Raw genomic sequence first — 18,087 nt, 5'->3', positions numbered from 1 at the left:
GTAGTCCTTGGCCACCGAAAGGACGCCGGGAGTTGCAGTCCGCGTCTTCTGTTGTGACTTGAGTGTGGCTCCTGGCCCTGAGGAAGGGCGGGGTAGTCGAAAAGCGGCCTTGCTTTCTGATTGGCTGAGGGGTCAGCGGCCGTTGGGGCGGGAAAAGCCTTTGGAGGGAATTGAGTTTTCTTCAGACTTGAGGCGAGGACAAACACACAGAAGGAGTCGACGAATCCAGAGTGTGGCAGAAGGCTCTGGAGAGAAGTGAAGGTGGTCGGTTTATGTACCCAGTGAGCCGTCTGAGAGCCCCAAAAGGCTTCTGAAAATGAACGGACCTGGGAGACCAAAATTGGCCTCTCTCAGTGACTTTCAGTTTGGAGCTGTTGCCACAGAGATGATCGAAGACGTTCTGCTCCACTTGGCCCAGCAGAATGAGCAAGCAGTGCAGGAGGCCGCGGGCCGGATGGGCAGCTTCAGGGAGACCCGGATCGTGGGTGTGGACGCAGGGGAGGGGAGCCGGGTTTAGGGGAGACCTGAGCATCTGACTTTGAGGCACCGACCTTGTGATTCAGTTTACTTTATTCATTCAAATAAGTTTTGTTAGTACCTACGTTATACAAGATGCTGGGGCTATAGTGATGAACAAGACACACCAGCACCCTACCCTTGATTTCCACAAGTATAGAGTATTTATTATCTACTCTGGATGGAAAAGAAAGATGAAATAGAGACCTAGTCTCTGCTTTCAAACCATGTATATAATCCTTGGAGAATATTAGGACAAATCCGCAAATGCTTAGGTACAAATATGGTTAGATAAGTGACATACTAGATGAAACAAGCTTATATGGGGCTTAAATAGAGTGATGGGGTGAGGTAGGGGTAGAATTAAAGTCCTCCAGGCATCATGGCATTTGAGGTAGACCTTGAAGGATGATAATTTGGTTGGTGAAGGTGTTAAAGGGGGACAGCGTTTCTAACTGAGTTAAACTGTGGAAATAGGGATGCTTAGGATGAGTGTGAGTATAATGTAGTCCAGGTTGGCCAGAGCATGTGGGAAAGTAGTAGAAATTAATATCAGAAAGGTAGTTTGGAGACATTCCATGTGGAACTTTGACTGCCAAGTTGAAGAATTTATACTTGGTTTAGTAGGAAAGAAAAAAAAGGCATTGAAGGTTTTTTAATATGGTTGTGATACAACTGTAACCTTTGCCTTAGAAAAAAATTATTTTGGCTGTGATGTAAAGGATGAATTGGAGTAGAAAGAAATGGGAGGTAGGTAGTCCAGTGGAGTCTGTGTTAGTAGTTTAGGTGATAGGGTTGAGGGAATTATGAGGCTGGACTTAAAACATCTCAGGGGTGAAATCTAGAGTTCTGCAATGGATGAACTTAAAAAGTTAGGGAGGCAAAGATGACTATGTCAAAGGGTTGAGCCTAGGGGACTGGAAATATAGTGGTGCCATTAAGAGAAACACACACAAACATTAAAAAATAAAACAGAAAGGAGTGTGACTTTTGTTTGGGAAAGATAATAGCTTTGGTTTTGAGTTTCTACTGAGTTTCAGGTGTTTATAAAACATTCAGAGAAAGATTTCTAGCAGCCAGTTTAAAAAGTAAGTCAGAAGAACGGTCAGAACTAGAGGTAAAGGTTTGGGGGTTATCTCCAAAATGATACTATTGAAATTGTAGCAGAGGATGAGCTCCTAGAGGGGAAAAGGAGAAGGTCAAGGACAGTTTCTTGGGAAACATTTTGTGTTCAGGGGATTGGGGTAGGAAGAAGAGTATGAAAGACATAAAAGGAGTGGTTCGAGAGATAGAAACAGAGCCAAAGACCTTTAGAAGGCAAGAGGAGAGTTTCAAGAAGGACGATGGTCAGCAGAGATCAGATGCTTCAGGGCTATAAAAAACAGGAATGAGGACTTCAAAAGGGCCATGATATTTAATAATTTGGACATATTTGCTGGCCTTTGAAACAATCATTTCAGCAGGCTGGATAAAGCAGAAGCCAAATAGTAGAACATTATGGAGTAAATGATGCAGTGGAAGCAGCAGGTATATTTGTAAGTACAGGAGACAGAACTAGCACCAAGGGAGAGGTGTAACCCTCATCCATGTCACCTAACCTAAGCTAAATTTTCTTGGCAAATTAAAATGGGAAATAGAAAAAATTGCCCCTATAATCCAGGCCAAAACCAAAATCAAACCAAACTATTATACACACAGAATAAAAACAAAATGAAGGAAACCTGAACTCCAACAAATAAAAGGACTAGCTAATAATACATAATTATGTGTTCTGGGATATTTAGATATTTTGCTTAATTGCTTCAACTAATTATCTTCTTTGTTGGACACTGCTAGCAGAGATTGAGTTTCTGTAATGATAAGGTTTTGTATAGATATTTTGTGTAATGTGTGTCAAATAGATTGTTAAATTATCTCATGCTAGCTTGATTTTTACAGCTTTTTTTTTTTAGGAAGTTCAATTTTTTTTTGAGGCCATTTTGTTATTTTGTTTTTTGTTTGTTGTTAAAGTTTCCCGTTTTTGCGGGGTTTTTTTTTTTTGAGAACATTAACCTTGTTTCCACCCTCTAATGATATTGCAAACTAAATAGAATTCTATCTGAGGTGGTTCTTTCAAAGAGAAACAGGCAGCCCAAAATCTTGCCAAGGTATCTTGCCCTTCCCACCTTCCCAGGGAATTTTTTTCCCAAATTGGGCTATGTTCCCTGATTTGGAGGATGTGTCTTCAAAACAAGCCACTCCACCGTAACAAACTTGCTCCCGGGGAGATGCTCAGCTATCCTAGATTTACCCAACAAACTGGTAGTGGAGAGATGGTGTCCAGCTGTAAGGTGAATTGTGTTTGTAAAGCAATGGGAGTTCTCCAGAGGGTGGTTACTAAACAAACAGTATTATAAAGAATATTGAGGCTCCAGGAGGGACCTCTCTGTTCCTGTCAACATTCCACTGCAAACAGAATATAAGAGTTAAGGTTCTTATCCATCCAAGAATCTCCCTTGAAGCTCGGGTTCCCAGCATGGTGTAGAGGCCAGTTAGACCAGCTGGTATGTTTATGTGTAACTGGCTAAGCCTTTTGTCAGCTGAGACCCACAGGAAGGCTCAAAGGTCACTGAGGGGGCTTGGTAAGCCCTTGGTAAGTCTTTGGCACTCAGTCAGCCTCCTTTTCATGCCTCTGATCTGCCTATTGGCAGCAAAGGGAACTAAGCTCAGCTTGGGTTGTTTCAGTCTCATCTTTCTCACCTTCTGACCCTCTTCCCTTGGCCCCATCATGGCTTTTACACAACGCCAAGAGTTCACAGAGTGGTTTTGGTTGCACCTTGTGAATTAGGCTCTTCTTTCCTGTTTTGGCAGAGTTTGTTTTTCTCCTGTCTGAACAATGGTGTCTGGAGAAATCCGTGAGCTACCAGGCTGTAGAAATCCTAGAAAGGTAAAGCCCTAAGCATAAGGCATTTGTAAGGAGTACCTCTCAGAATGGCTAATGTACTCAAACCTTAAAAAAAAAAAAAAAGTACTAGTGCCATGTACCATGAGACCTGGTTTTGTACCCTCTATTACTTGCAAATGTAAATTTCTTAGCTTGAGATTGCTGTTGGAAAGAATAAGACACAGCATAGTTTGAGTGTGGATTGTTTAATCTCTCCTTCCCTTCTTTATAGGTTTATGGTTAAACAGGCAGAGAATATCTGCAGGCAAGCCACAACCCAGCTGAGAGAGAAGACAGAGCCTCAGAATTGGAGGGCTCTGAAGGAGCAGCTTTTCAACAAGTTTATCCTGCGTCTTGTGTCATGTGTTCAGCTGGCAAGCAAACTTTCTTTCCACTACAAAGTAAGGAGCTGGGGTTGCTCATGGGCACTTGAGTGTTAGAAAGAAATTAGCTCATCCAAAGGTGATTGTGAGAAACCTACTCCTAGGCTAGGTGATACTACTCATGTGGAAATTCCAGAGTGTGATTATGCTTCCTAAGCATACCTCCTACACACACACACACACACACACACACACACTCACACAGAGGCAATTATTAAATAGCCTGAAGGTCTGTTCCCAAAGTATAATTGCTGGACAGATGCCATCATTCATGCAGGTCACCTTTTCTCCCCTTGGATTCAAGGACAATTTACATAAGGTGTCTGAATTGCCAACAAACTTATCAGTACTAAAGGCAAACCACTACATTTATAAAGCATAATTTTTTTTTCTGTCACTATCCAATGCCTGTATAACAAAATATTGTTCAACAAATGTTTATTGCCTTCTAGAGCCAGATGCTGCACTAGGTGCCATGGCTGCAACAGTAAAAATATTGTCTGTGCACTAAAGGAACTTATTATCCAATGAGAGAAGACACGGGCAAATAGTGTGGGAAAATGTCCTGATTAGTGTAAATACAGAGGGCTATAAATGTACCTTATCAGCCTTGGAGAGTCAAGGAAGTGTATTTAGAGAAAAGGACTTCTCAAAGCAGGAGCGGGTGTGGAAAATGGGTGGGTCCTAAGGGAAGAGGGAGAGGAGTTAAGGAAAGCAGGGAGAGAGATGGGAGAGAAAAGGGAGATCCAGATACAGGAATCAGCACAGAGGCTTGGAGAGCTTGGTGGGTTTGGGAACTGTAATTCTATAGGACAGGCATCAAGTGTAAGGGGGAATTACCAAGAGAAAAGATGAGATGAAGGCATGGCTAGATTGCAAAGGGCTTTGTATACTATGCCAAGATGTATGACCTTTACTCTGACACCCTTCTCTTTTTCTCACTGTTTTGTTTTTCTTTGCTCAGATAATCAGTAACATTACGGTCCTGAATTTCCTCCAGGCTCTAGGGTATATACACACGAAAGAAGAACTTCTGGAGTCAGAGCTTGATGTTTTGAAATCCCTGAACTTCCAAATCAATCTGCCTACTCCCCTGGCATATGTGGAGATGCTCCTGGAGGTTCTAGGTACTTTATTAAGTGTGTCAGGGACTGTGAGTTGGAGTTTTCCATAGAAGACAATAAGAATGTGCCCAGGGGTTTGGGGGCAGTGGGCAGAACCCACCAATGAGGAACAGCAGGAAGCCTGAGATGACTGAGGAAAGTGTTCCCTCTAGTACTTGTCAGGGAAAGAAACTCAGGTCTCGGCACCTGGCTTTTGATTGGACTCATTAGGTGCTCTCTTAGTATAGGATCAAGGGTCAAGGAGTTGATTTTATAGAGAGGCATGAGATAAGAGAACAGACAAAAACACTCTAATTGTATGTATACTGTAGATGGAGGTTTCTCTACTTCTCCCTTTGTCCTTTCAAATTGACCTCCAGCTAAAGAGGTTTCTTACAGTAGAACAAAGCAACCAGGAAGCACATTAGCTGCTCAACAGCTTTAGTTACATAACAACTGTGATTATGATCAGAAAAAACTCACATAATGCTCTTTTCCATGCGCATACTCCATATAGGATACAATGGCTGTTCGGTCCCAGCCACACGGCTGCATGCAACCTGCCTGACCCTGCTCGACCTAGTCTATCTTTTGCATGAACCTGTATATGAGAGCCTGCTGAGGGCTTCAATTGAGAACTCCACACCCAGTCAGCTGCAAGGGTAAGGCAACTCCTTTAGGGTAGGCTCCTTCCAGAAACAGGGAGGTGGGAACATCACATGATAACTTGGGGAATGGGAGTTTACCTACCAAGAAGACATCCAGTCCACAGATAACCTGCACAAGTTACCTGATTCAATTTGTTGTTTGGCTGCAGATGACTGAGCCCAACCAGCAAAACCCTAAATGCCTTTACTTTTAAATTTAAATGACTTCGAGTAATTATATACTTTCTTTCCTAGTCCTTCTTTTATAGCTGTTTATAATTTGAGATTATTGGACTGCTTTTAGGAAAACAAGCCAGTCACAGGGTTGCAACTTGGACAAAAGTGTTTGATTACTGTAAAGTCAGACTGGTAAAAAGCCTCACAGTTACATTTGTTAGGGAGACAGATGGAACAACAGAAGACCTACAAACCATTTAGACAGGAGGCTCATGTTTTAATCCCAGTTGATTTGAGGGAGGTTGGGAGAGGGGTCAATTAGCTATTACTTGATCATTTCCTTCTATATTTAAAAAATCCAAGATGATCAATATCAACAACTAATAGCTGAGGTTCCATGACCCTAAGATTTAGGAGATCATGTTTCATTCTATCTCCAAAATTAATAATGGTTTTAATCGCTCAGGGAAAAGTTTGTTTCAGTGAAAGAAGATTTCATGCTGTTGGCAGTGGGAATCATTGCAGCAAGTGCTTTCATCCAAAAACATGAGTGTTGGAGCCAGGTATGCACCACTGAGCAGGACCGGCATGGTCAGAATTCATTTAATAGAAAGCATTCTCCCTTTAGTTAAAGAAAAACAGAAGATAATCTATAAAAGATAAGTGCCAATACCCAGGATTAGGATGAATGAGCAGGATTTGGGAGAGGAAAAACGAGGTTAGGACTGAGGAATGTTTTCCAGTTCTCTTCTTATGAAATTGGAAATGGAGGCCCAAGTTCAGCTTGTTCTTTTCCCTTAATGATGAAAATCCACTATCACATTAAAGTCCAATAAGTATATCCTCCCAAAAGGAGAAAATGTCAAGGCCCAAATTTCCCTCATAATTCATAAAACTTATAACTAGCAAAATGAAATGTCTAGCAGAAACTTTCCACAATACTAGCAGGGCAAAGGTATCCTAATGTAATCTGGCCATTAGTAAACACTGGGATCTGGATTTAATATTCTCTGTAAATTCAGAGAAACAAAATTATATTTGGCTTGAGAACAGCCCAAGCAATTTGTCTGTTTGTGCACTAAAACACATTGAGTGATCTAGTAAAAAGAAATCTGTCTCTCTTTCTGAAGGTAGTGGGGCATTTGCAGAGCATCACTGGCATTGCCTTGGAGAGCATTGCTGCGTTCTCTTATGCAATCCTGACTCACAGCGTGGGAGCCAACACTCCGGGGCGACAGCAGTCTGTTCCTTCCCACCTGGCGGCCAGAGCTCTGAGGGCCACTGCTTCCTCCAACATGTGAGGCAGGCTGAATCCACCAAATATAAACAGCCTTCCGTCCCTGCACACATCCCTCCCTCTGTTTACTTTCATACTCAGGATACAAAAGCTGCACGTATCTTTTGAACTGTGTTTTGTATTCCAACTTCATGTTTATTTTTCTGCATCAGAAAAAGAATTAAGATGGACAAGCATGTCCTTTTTGTCATATCAGACTGAAAATGTGAAAAGCTAGGAGAAATAGAATATTAAGTTGGTTCAGTTTTGTTTTAACAAATACTTATGGCTTTTCTTTAACTATTCATTTCATTGAGAGAACACCAGACATGGAGATTATTAACCAGGGGCTCAAAAAATGAGGCCATCTGGATGACCTTGACGGAGCAAAGAGACAGCCTTGATTTCTCCTTAAAGATAATTTAATGTCTCTGTTCATTGAGATCTACACAAAAAGGGTTTTCTCTACAGCTATTTCCACTAGTCTTTTGACAAAGCAACACTAACTCATCTCTAAGCATGTTTCAACAGAATTTCTATACCTGTACTTGAACTCAATTCTCCCAGAATACAAAGTACTCTATTTCAGTAAAACAAAAACCCAACAGTGCACCTTGGGCAGTTATCAGACTGCAGCAAATCTTTTATTACAAATAATTAAATCTCTCCATAACGTCTCAAACAGTATCAAACACTGTTTCATATCTCTAACACAGAGCAGAGCAGGCATTCAGTACTAGAACCGAGCGAGAAGTGTTAAATTTCAAGCTTTTGATCATATCACATGGTGACCAAAGCTTTTATGTCATTTTCTCACATTATCCAACTATGTATCTCATACATCTCGTCGTCTCAGTGGAGACAAAAGTTTCTAGTTCATATTGTTAAGTGCATGAAGTTGAGAGAGATAAAATCCAGCGAAAACATATCGATCTCAATTCAACTCAGTTATAAAAAAAAAAAAAAACGGAAGCAAACTTAAATTAGTTTTAAGGGGAGAAAGGGAAAGGAAGGCATGGGTTAAGGGTCAAAACTATAACAAAGGCTGGTAGTTATACATAGCATGTTATAGCTCTGGAAACTGTCATGTGGTATTTTAAAATAAAGTGGCTTTTGTGGATTTTTCTTTTTTTTTTTGGTATTGTAAACATGTGCTGTTTAATAGTACCCAAATTTAATTTAAAATATTTTTTTTCAAACAACAACAAAACAAAATTTAAAGCCTTTAAGGCAAACATCCCCCTAAGGAAAAAAGAAAGTCATTTGTTATAAAACTGTGAGGACACCCAAGCAAGACCCCACTTAAGATTCGTCAGCATGAACTTGAGAGCTTTTGTCCACTGTTCCTCAGAGTTGAACTGGGTTTTGATGGAATAGGAGCCGCCACTGCTTCCTGTGTCTTCAATCTTGCCTTTCTCCACATCCATCCTGCAGATGGACAGAACAGAGCTCATTAGTAACTGAGATCTGAGTTAAGTCAGTTCAGGCAAATGGGCAGGGACTTGATCATGGGACCAATCACGTCACTTTATCTATTAGAGAACTCTTGGCGAGGAATGGTAGTGTATTTTGGACTTGCTTAAAAGCCCAAAATCAAGAAGGCTGTCACAAGAGCCTCATTGTCATTGTGAAGTACAGGGACAGGACACACACCCAAACAGATGAGAAGCCTGGAGCAGAGGGTAAGTGAAGGTTACAGTACTCCTCACTGTTTTCCTAGGCATCCCTGAACTCATGGGGAGAGAAGGGAAGCAGAAGAAAATAAACGCTTTGTTTTGGGGTGATAGAAGCTGCTTAGCCTTACTCTCTTGAACTACAGTCTCCATCCATTACTGGGCACCTATACAGTTTGACCAAAGGAAGCATTCTTGTATGTTTCCAAGGGCTTACAGGGAAACTTTCCTGAAACTGGAGGATGAATTTGAGCTCTGTGCCAAGAAAATCCCCCAAACCACCTAAGGCAACATTCTTTTTACCCCAGGGACCAGGTGGTGGTATTCTGTCCCACTTGCAGTGTTAGATCAGTGTTTGTCCATCAGTGTCATGTGATTTTGCACCATTTTCTGCTTTCCCACCATTTATACTGTTTTTCCTCCATTACTGTCCCTTCAGTTCTGCTCAATTTGTTCCTACTCTAGGTTCATTCAACACGGGGGATACTGACCTGTAGGGAAGACAAAAACGTGTCTCGCCTTTCTCAACCTCTTCTTTGAACTGCTGCACACAGTCCAGGAAAGCCACCATTGCATGGTCAAACTTGTTGTCCCAGAAAAACCGCAACCCCCCAGAACAGTATAACGGCAGCTCCTGCCCAAGAAGAGAGAACTGGCTATGGGTGTGGCACCAAGACAGGCTATCAGAGGCTGTTCCCAATCCTATCAGTCTCTCAAGTCTTCTTTACATATTCCACTGGAAACACTAACCTTGGGCAAATAACAATGCACCTAGAAATGTTTTACCATCAATGGAAATGTGTGAAACATCTACCTCATAGCGATTTCTTCCCCATCCTACAGCACACATTCTCCTCTGATCTGCCCACATCACTTCTCAACAGATTGTAAAAACCTAATTTTCTCTATAGGCCTCAAAGAGCTAATCCTGAACTAGACAAGACATTGAACAAGACACTGGCTCTTCATGAGATATCTAACTCTAGGAAAGAAACTGAATAATACCATTTATCAAAAGTAAACCATTTCATTAGGAAATACAAGAATTTTATATTCCAGTGGAAGTGGAACTTCCCAGAGTACCTTAGATTTGTCTGTCAGAGACTCCAGGTATGAGTGGTTTCCATAGGGAACAAGTCGATACCTAAAAAAGAGATTCATAGAGAGATGGATACAGGACTCCTCCTAAAGTGATTATTGGGATGTTAGAACCCAGTGATTTCAGACTCCATCCTACCCAGGGACCTCTTTTATTATTCCCACTCCTCTTTCACCTCCCCATAGGCTCCATATTTAAGGTTTTGTTTACTGAACACAGTACATTTATTACACAATTGCCTGGGGGCCTTTGTTGATTGATGTATGTTTTGGTTTACATTTAAAAACAAAACAGCTTGAGGAACACTAAGGTTCTGAAGATGGTAGGTTGGAGACCATGGCTATGGTCACGCGGCTCAAGGATTGCTGATCAGTAGAAAGAGCATTATGGTAACGGGAAAACGAGAGCAGTCTTTACAGACAGAAAACTCTCCCATCTGTTGGAACCCAGGGCTCCTGCCGTAGTGGGAAGCAGCACCAGAATGGACATACGATTATATCAAAGACATACCACATTCCAAGAAAGGGCTACATTTACCTCTGAAATTTCAGACCCATCTTATTGGCCAGAGCATGAAGCAGCAACACTGTCTGGCCCCAGGCAGCATTAATTTCATTCCATTCCACAGGAACACTGGGCAAGCGACCCAGTCTGAAGTTATTAATTGTGCCAAATTGTCCACTATGCCTATAGAAGAAGGCAGAAGGGCAGGAAAAAGTACAAGGTAAACTTAAAACTTAGCAACTTCTGAGACTTTCTCTCACCTAAAATCTAGCACAAATCTCTCTCCTTATCTCTAGATTCATATATCCAAGCTCTACTTGGTACTTTAAATACATATCTGAAATGTGAGTCATCATCTTTCTACCTGCTGCTCAGATGCCAAAGCAGAAACCTGGGCATCATCCCTGAATGCTCTCAGCTCCCTCTCCCAACAAAACCACCAAATTCTGTTGATTCTACCTCCTAAATCTATTTTATCTGTCCATGTCTCTGCAAACTCATTGCCAATTCTCTCTTTTCCTGTTTAGATGCCTACTGACAAGTCTCCTTACTAAAAATGCTGCCCTCTTCCCCCAAGTCATTTCTCACATTGCAGGGAAAGCTATCATCACAAACGTAGATGTAATTAGGTCGCTTCCCTGCCTAAAATACTTTGATGGCTCCCACTGCCTTTTGGATAAAGTCTAAATTCTTCGTGAGGCCTATAAGATCCTTTAGGAATTGCTAACTCTCCAGTTTCACATCTTGTTATTCCCCCCTTTACACTCAATCTCGTCACAATAAACTCCTTTCAGTTCTCCGAATTCACCACTCGCCTTTCTTCTGTTTCTTTGCACATGATGTTCTCTCTGCCAGGAACAAGCTCCCTCATCTGCAGATTTCTACTTCACATCTCAGCTTAAACATCAACCTCCTCTGGGGGAAACTTTCCATGTGGCCTCTCCACATTGGGTAATGTCCTTATGTGTTCCCACAGCACCCTAAGTTAACCATTATCGCACTGTATTACAATTGTCTATTACTTATCTATCTCTTTCAGGAGATGATAAACAACAAGAAGACAGAATGCGTATTGTTTGCTGTTGCCCTCCTAGTGCTTAGCACAGTGCCTACCAGATAGTTAAGTGGATAAAATGTTGAATAAATTAATACTTGAATGACCCTGGGGATAAGAAATCAGTTCCAGGCAGAGGACCAGAATTTCATGTGGCTGGATGGCTCAGATCGTTCCCTTTTCTCGGAAGACTGGATGTCACCAAGCTCTAGAATGCTAATCCCTTGATTATGCCTATCCTATCACAAGGAATAAAAGAAACCTAGATGGGATGAACATGACATACAGTCCTATTTTGTGGGAGGTGGGCACCCTGGCTTAGTGGCCAATAGCTAAGTTCCAGATATGTAGTGCTTCCCAGATGCTCCTCACCCTTTGGCCCTTATTACCAAATGTGGAAGGTTGCATTAAAGACGTTGGTTTTCTTCAGCTTGTCCAGCTGCATCTGGGCATAACGCATCTGGTTTTCTACACTCTTCAGCTCATCATCCAGTTCCAGCTGTTGTCGTTTAAATTCACTGTATTCCCTCTGATACCTATGAGCAGCCAAGGTGGCCATTGAAGGCTGTTAGGTTGGGGGCTAAAATTTCTCTGTTACCACTCCTCTCAACAATTTATTCTTAGTCTTAGTGATTATGGTTACATCTAGTCACAGCATCTTTTAGATTTGACACAGACCACACTCAAAAGAACATATCTGCCCTAGTTGTTTTCCCTGGGAGGGACAGAAATGTCTCAAACTCCCGCTGCCCATATGCAAAAAGGGAAGGAAAAAAGGACTCTCTCAAACCAGAACCAAACACCTCCTGGATGTCTGTGATCTTTTCCAGAAATCAGATGAGGGGGTCAAGAGTGACTTCTTCCATGGATGGATTGGCCATAAGTGAATTTCTGTAACTTCACCTCAACATTGTACTTATTGTCCTTTACGTAGTTCATGAACACCACTTCCAATGGAACTTGTTATACGACTCTGTGAAAAATTAACTGTTTTCTGTCCTTCACTTCCCCAACTTCGGTTAGTGTGGACACTGTGTCTCCTCCAATAGAGGGTTCTCTTAGCTCAAGAGCATCAATGAAATCTTTGAGCTGGGAAAGAACAAATGTAGGCCAATGTGCACATCTGCCCAGAGGAGGATGCCGGGTGCAGCAGACTTACCCAGACTGAGCCCGGGTCCCTGCATCACAGAGCTGTGACTAGAGCCCTGGTTCTCCGCTCTCTGTTTAACTAACACACTTTTTTCACTTAATCATGTTGACCCTTCATACATAACCCTCCCAACAAACCTCTACAAACAGTGCCTGGAAACAATATGCAGGATGACAGTTGACTGCAGCTTACAGACTAATCAGACACATTCAGCTGGAAGCCATTTCCCCTCCTGGGACCTTGAGGGCAGGAAGATAGAAGAAGAGGGTGATCACTCACTGAGCCTCTTCTTGATCTAGTCTCTCAGCCTCGGCCTGGACCTTCTCAAGATTTTCTGCTACGATCTTGCGGTTCTTTTCCACATCTTCCAGCTCCTGGATCAGCCTCTCCTCCTCTAATGCCAGCTCTTTTAGCTCCATCTGTAGCTGTTCGCTGTCATCCTCATTCATCTGCTCTAAGATCTCCAAACAGCGTCTGAAAAGGACATAGGAAGAATATGCTTACCCAAGGGAAACTGCTATTCTGTTTACCTGGGTGGAGCATAGCTCTTGGGTAAGGGCCAAGCAGTCTCACAGCAGTGACAGCTCTAAGATCCAGATCTGTTTCCAGGTCTTGGCTCCAGAGGCACTCACTTGTAGTTCTGACATTCATTTTCAGTGACATTGAGCTGAGTGTCCAGCTGGTCTAAAAGAGTATCTGTGCATTCCTCACACAGTGGGTGATCCACATCTGTCTGGCCTGACATGATGTCAAAAAGGTCCCCAGTGACCTGGAAGTGTGGGAGAGTCAGGGTAGGGTTTGCCCCATACTATTGGCCCAGACACCCCCTCTACCAACCAGGCCCACTGCTTGATGCTGGAATGAGGCTGACTTGCCTTCAGTCTTCGGCTGAGGTTCTCCATGGTGCCGCCATCGGATGCCTCCCCAATCAGAGTGAAGCTATTGGCACTTTCTGTAGACATCATCCTGCAGACAGCCCCCCGCCCATGGGCCACATGAGGGAGCAGAGAGGCCTCTTCCACCTACTGAGGTGCCAGTGGCAGAGACTCTCAAGCACCAGCTGAGGGGCCTCAAGGTGCACACCCACTCCTAGCCCAACTGACCTCCCAAGGGTACCTCTCTCCCAAGGGAAGGCCATGCTGGTCTTCCACAGGGGCACTCAGCACGAAGGTTGGCCTGGATGAACTAAGGAGGGAGAGGGGGCATCAAAAACTGATATGTGTGTGTCTACAGTAGAAAAGGAAGGAGAATCAGGAAAGATCATTTCTTAATATTATAGCCCTTGCCGGCCACCTTCACATGCATCCGTTAACTAAGGACCTGAACGCCTAACATTTGTTGTTTTAAACTTTTCAAGAGCTCTCTCTTCTATTAGTCAATCGCTCCCTTTTCTCAATTCTTCATTATAAGAGCTATTATCCCTTCCCACTATGTGAACAGCTACAGGAAAAATTCAATCGGTATTGGAAGGTGATGGGCCGGCATAAGGGAATGCATCTTTTCTGGAAGAGCCAAAAGGTTAGGTGATGATTCATCTCCATCACCTGGATCCAGGTCTCAATTTTGGGTTCAGTTAAAATTTTACTGGTTTTTGGCAAGGAGCAGGGGGCTGAGGAGTAGTAGGCACCTGGCTGGGGGGATGAATCTGCGAGAGACACCATCCTGGCGAGTTTCAATAAATGGCTCCTGGGAAGAAAATAAGGGGCATTAGAATTCTTGTGGCTTAGAGGTAGAGAATATTTCCCCAAAAGCCTCAGAACTATTGGGCTTTACCCTTGATTGATAACCATGAGACTTAATAAACCACAAAGACTTAAGAAATGGGTATTATTTGGCTAATCTTTGGATATAGGCACTAAGAAAGGACCCCTGGTATAGACAAACCCCAAGTTTCATCTGATTTTTTGTGGGGAACAGCATTCTCTAACTATATTATACTCTATTATAGTTAAATTTGCATTTTCTCAACACTTACTAGTCAGAGGTAGGGGCAAGATGCTCTAAATCACAGCACAATGAAAAAGCCAGATCAGACTGCAATAAAGTTTGCTATGCCATAGAACAAAGTAGATAATTTATATGTTTTCAATACTTTGATAATTTATGTGATCAAAATCTTATGAGATCTCTTTTGCAATAAAAATTATCACTGATGTTATCACAATTTAAAAATGACATGTTGTCTAACACTGAGAATCCTTTCTAGCTAGGGTAGTCATACAACCCGCTGCCCAAACCAAGATGCTTTTGAGAATGGAGAGGAGTGGATACTAATTATTAGCTTGGACAACAGATGTAAACCAGAAATGCCCTAAGATGACCTGGATACATAAGTCATCCCATCTCTCACCTATAATGGCTTATAATTCTGCCTTGAATAAAGAAGGGCCTCTCTCCACATTTTTGAATGGATGCCTCATTCAGTAACCTTGTGACCTCAAGTGTACTTCTGTACCTCCAATGATCCACAATGGCCTGATCATGTAGAAAGTCTCTCGTTAACCAGAAATCCCAAAAGTCTAGAAGCACCAAGTATCCTGCAGAAACCCAGTTTTCATTCCAGTGTTTTCATACCTCTCCTGAGTTAGCCTCTTCTTCCTGGGTCTCTCCTGGTTTCACCTGGGCTGTGGCAAGTAATGGAGCTAAGGGCAAGGAAAATATTGAGTCAGAATCTTATCAAAGCAAGAAGAGGTATGTGGGAAAGTGTGGGAAAAGAACTGACAATATCCTCATCGCCACCCCCACTTCCACCTTCTTCTTAAAGTACCACTTACAAAAAGAAGAATCTCTTACCTTCTTCTCTTTGTTCCCATTAAATCAGATTATGGAGTTGTTAACATTTTTTCCAGTATAATGGTATCATGGTTACATTTTTAAAAAGACACCTTATCGTGCTTGCTTCAGCAGCACATATACTAAAATTGGAATGGTACAGAGAAGATAAGCATGGCCCCGGTGCAAGGATGACATGCAAATTCAAGGATGACATGCAAATTCAAGGATGACATGCAAATTTGTGAAGCGAAAAAAAAAAAAAAGATACCTTATCTTTCAAAAATAGCTACCAAAATATTTACATATTTATGTTTGGAATTTGCTTCAAAATAATTTGTAGTGGAAGGGCAATGGATGGGGCTGTAGATGAAACACGATTAAATACGCATTGATAATTACTGAAGCTAGGTAATGGGTATGTGAGGTTCTTTATATACTTTGAAGTTTTCTATAATAAAAATAAAAATAAAAAAAATAATTGACCGAGAATGGGAGGTGAGTAGAGGTATAGAGAACATAAGAATGAGAGAATGTAGTTAATTGTTGAAGCTAGGTAATGTATACAAGAGTTCATTATGCTATTCTCTTGGCTGTATGTTTGAAATTTTTCATAATAAAAAGTTTAAAATATATTAGTCAATTCCCCTGAAAAAAGAGAAATCAGGTAGTAATAACAATAGCTAACATTTATTGAGTATTATTTGCCCAGGATATTATTCCTAAGTATTTATGTTCTTTGTCCTATTTGATCCTTACAACTACCTTCAGGTCGTTTTACATTTTACAGATAAAGAAACTAAGAAAGCTGGGCCTACAGAGATGAAGTAACTTACAAAAGTCACTCAGCTAGTAAATGACAGTCAGGATTTAAATCCAAGCAGGCTGACTCCAGACCCATGAGTTTATTTAAACTGCCTATTCAGTCTTTTTTTCTAACTTCATCTCACTTCTTGGAACTATGAGACTCTGTTCCTCCCCATATCACTTGCTGACTCCTGGGTAAGTCATTTAAGCTCTCTGAGTCATTCCTCATCTGTAAAATGATCCATGAGGGTTGTTACAGGCCTAAACAAGGTAATGTATGTAGTGCGCTTGCAGTATGTTAAGTCCTCAAGAAATGCCTTTATTACATATATTACATATATACACATTCCTTTACTCTAAAACAGCAGGAGTAGAAAACTAAAGACCTTTCCTTGATACAGAAAGCTGTCAGAAGCACAATGTCAGAACTCATTTATGTTCAGGATGAGAAAACAGGGTGCCAGAGAGATTAACTGACTTTCCTAGGTTTACACAGCGAGTCTGTAGCAGACTACACGGATATAAGACCTTCAACTCCGAAGCCGCCCACTTTCAACGATCTCAGTCATCCTCTTTCCAAAGGTCTCGCTGACCTGTGAGCTCCTGGATGGTGACATGGTCCAGAATCTTGAAGCTCGTGTCCAGTTTCAGGGGCTGGCTGCAGCGCTGGCACACGAAGCTCACCTGCATGGTGCTGCTGGACGACTTAGACCCCTCCATCCCTGCGGCGATGGAGAGCAGGCGAAGTTAGGGAGAAACGGTACTCTTGAACCCCGTATCCTGGGCTACCCCTGCCTTGCTGGTGTGGTTAAGGGGGAGAATTCCCGCCCGCGTTTTTCCCTCTAGGAGAGGCACGATACCCACAGGACCTGCTTCCGGGGCAGCCCCAGCAAAGGCAGTTTACAGCCCAGTTAGGGAGGGGCTGCAATAGGGTCCGTAAGGGTTCCCAGGCTCCTTGCTAAGGTCGCGCGGTTCAGCCCTCGACTCTCTTCACCTCGGGGCCCGGAGCCCGCCTCCCTGGTCTGGTCTACCGCGGGGGCACCGTGGCCTCGGGTCTGCCCGGGAGCGAGGCCTCCAGAACTGCCATCGCCCAGTTTTCAGCTACTTCCCGGTCGGCCAGCGGAGGACTTCCGCCCTGACCGGACGTTACGCCACGACGCCTGCAGCTGCAGGAGGAGCCAGGAGGTCGGTCCTGGTCCTCCTGCTTACCGGACCCGCTGCGGCCCCTAGAGGCAAAACTGGGGAACTCAGCCGGCATCGACGGGTGGGAGAAGGTTGCGAGAAGTGGAAGGACCGAGTTGGGTTGGGAGAGAATGAGGAGCCTCCGCTGTTCTTTAATTCAGTGACTTTTCTTCAGATTTGTCACTTCTGAACGGAGCCACTTTAATGCTTTCTGCAATATCAGTTTTAATAATTTCTCCTCTGGAGAGCTGGGCTTTCTTTCAAAGGCTCCTGAGAGAGTGGTAGACACACTTGGAGCGGAAGGTTAGGAGGTAAACTTTACTGTGTTTTATTTTGTATTATAAAATTACAGTTATTAATCAGGGAAAGTCGAGAACTTCAGATATTGAAACGTATTGTAATGTAGTATAAAACTAGAACATTTTTGTCTTGGTGCAGTAATAGATCAATGAAACAACAGAATTCAAAAATAGACCAGGTATACAGGGGGATTTAGTGGGTATTAAAGCTAGTATTTCAAATCATTGGGGAAATGAACTGCTTAATAAGTGGTAAGTGGGTCCAGAGAGCCATGTAGATAGCCATGAGCTGAATCTTCTACTTCACTGCTTACACCAAAAGAAGTTACACCAATTGGTCACAATTTTAAGCATCGAAAATACTATGATTAAAAGTACTCATTGAAAGCATGAGTGAATATTTTTTATAATCTTGGAGTGGAGAAGACCTATCTAAGCATGACATGAAGATCAGAAGCCAAAAAAGGAAATATTGAATTTTACTTCTTAGAAATAAAAATTTTTGTAACTATTAAAGACTCT

At 42.4% G+C, this 18,087-nt stretch overlaps 2 protein-coding genes and 1 non-coding gene across 9 annotated transcripts in view; 2 read left to right on the top strand and 1 right to left on the bottom strand.

Moving 5' to 3' along the window:
* The first annotated feature begins 70 nt into the window (after positions 1–70).
* CNTD1 (cyclin N-terminal domain containing 1) lies at positions 71–7,159 on the top strand. The gene is made up of 7 exons (XM_011381173.1): positions 71–485; positions 3,367–3,442; positions 3,672–3,840; positions 4,787–4,949; positions 5,443–5,587; positions 6,216–6,312; positions 6,880–7,159. Exons 1-7 carry the CDS (start codon positions 317–319, stop codon positions 7,048–7,050), a joined length of 990 nt encoding a protein of 329 aa, XP_011379475.1. The 5' UTR covers positions 71–316; the 3' UTR covers positions 7,051–7,159.
* A 270-nt stretch (positions 7,160–7,429) lies between these two features.
* The window catches only part of BECN1 (beclin 1), a 20,009-nt gene continuing 9,351 nt past the window's right edge, over positions 7,430–18,087 (bottom strand). For 2 of the 7 annotated variants that reach the window (XM_011381176.2, XM_011381175.2), the window contains exons 3-13: positions 15,080–15,147; positions 14,133–14,191; positions 13,622–13,690; positions 13,381–13,471; positions 13,138–13,274; positions 12,785–12,979; positions 11,745–11,891; positions 10,335–10,484; positions 9,782–9,842; positions 9,190–9,332; positions 7,430–8,453 (exon numbers count right to left, since the gene is read on the bottom strand). In XM_011381176.2, the coding sequence (XP_011379478.1) occupies positions 8,285–8,453; positions 9,190–9,332; positions 9,782–9,842; positions 10,335–10,484; positions 11,745–11,891; positions 12,785–12,979; positions 13,138–13,274; positions 13,381–13,471; positions 13,622–13,690; positions 14,133–14,191; positions 15,080–15,147 (1,289 nt within the window). In that variant the 3' untranslated portion in view covers positions 7,430–8,284. Of the gene's footprint in view, positions 8,454–9,189; positions 9,333–9,781; positions 9,843–10,334; positions 10,485–11,744; positions 11,892–12,784; positions 12,980–13,137; positions 13,275–13,380; positions 13,472–13,621; positions 13,691–14,132; positions 14,192–15,079; positions 15,148–16,677; positions 16,807–17,078; positions 17,239–18,087 lie in introns of those variants that run through there. The other 5 variants (XM_011381174.2, XM_011381179.2, XM_011381177.2 and 2 more) reach the window with 5 other exon arrangements.
* LOC111732189 lies at positions 15,397–15,504 on the top strand. Its single transcript, XR_002777454.1, has one exon. It is a non-coding gene; the product is annotated as a U6 spliceosomal RNA (small nuclear RNA).

Source organism: Pteropus vampyrus, unplaced genomic scaffold (assembly GCF_000151845.1).
Source record: "Pteropus vampyrus isolate Shadow unplaced genomic scaffold, Pvam_2.0 Scaffold432, whole genome shotgun sequence".
NCBI lineage: Eukaryota > Metazoa > Chordata > Mammalia > Chiroptera > Pteropodidae > Pteropus > Pteropus vampyrus.
This window is presented reverse-complemented; position numbering and strand designations above follow the sequence as displayed.

Coding starts and splice junctions, on each gene's coding strand:
- CNTD1 (XM_011381173.1), top strand. CDS start 317: ATGAACGGACCTGGGAGACCAAAATTGGCCTCTCTCAGTGACTTTCAG. Junction 486..3,366: donor CAGGGAGACCCGGATCGTGG/GTGTGGACGCAG, acceptor CTGTTTTGGCAG/AGTTTGTTTTTCTCCTGTCT. Junction 4,950..5,442: donor GATGCTCCTGGAGGTTCTAG/GTACTTTATTAA, acceptor TACTCCATATAG/GATACAATGGCTGTTCGGTC.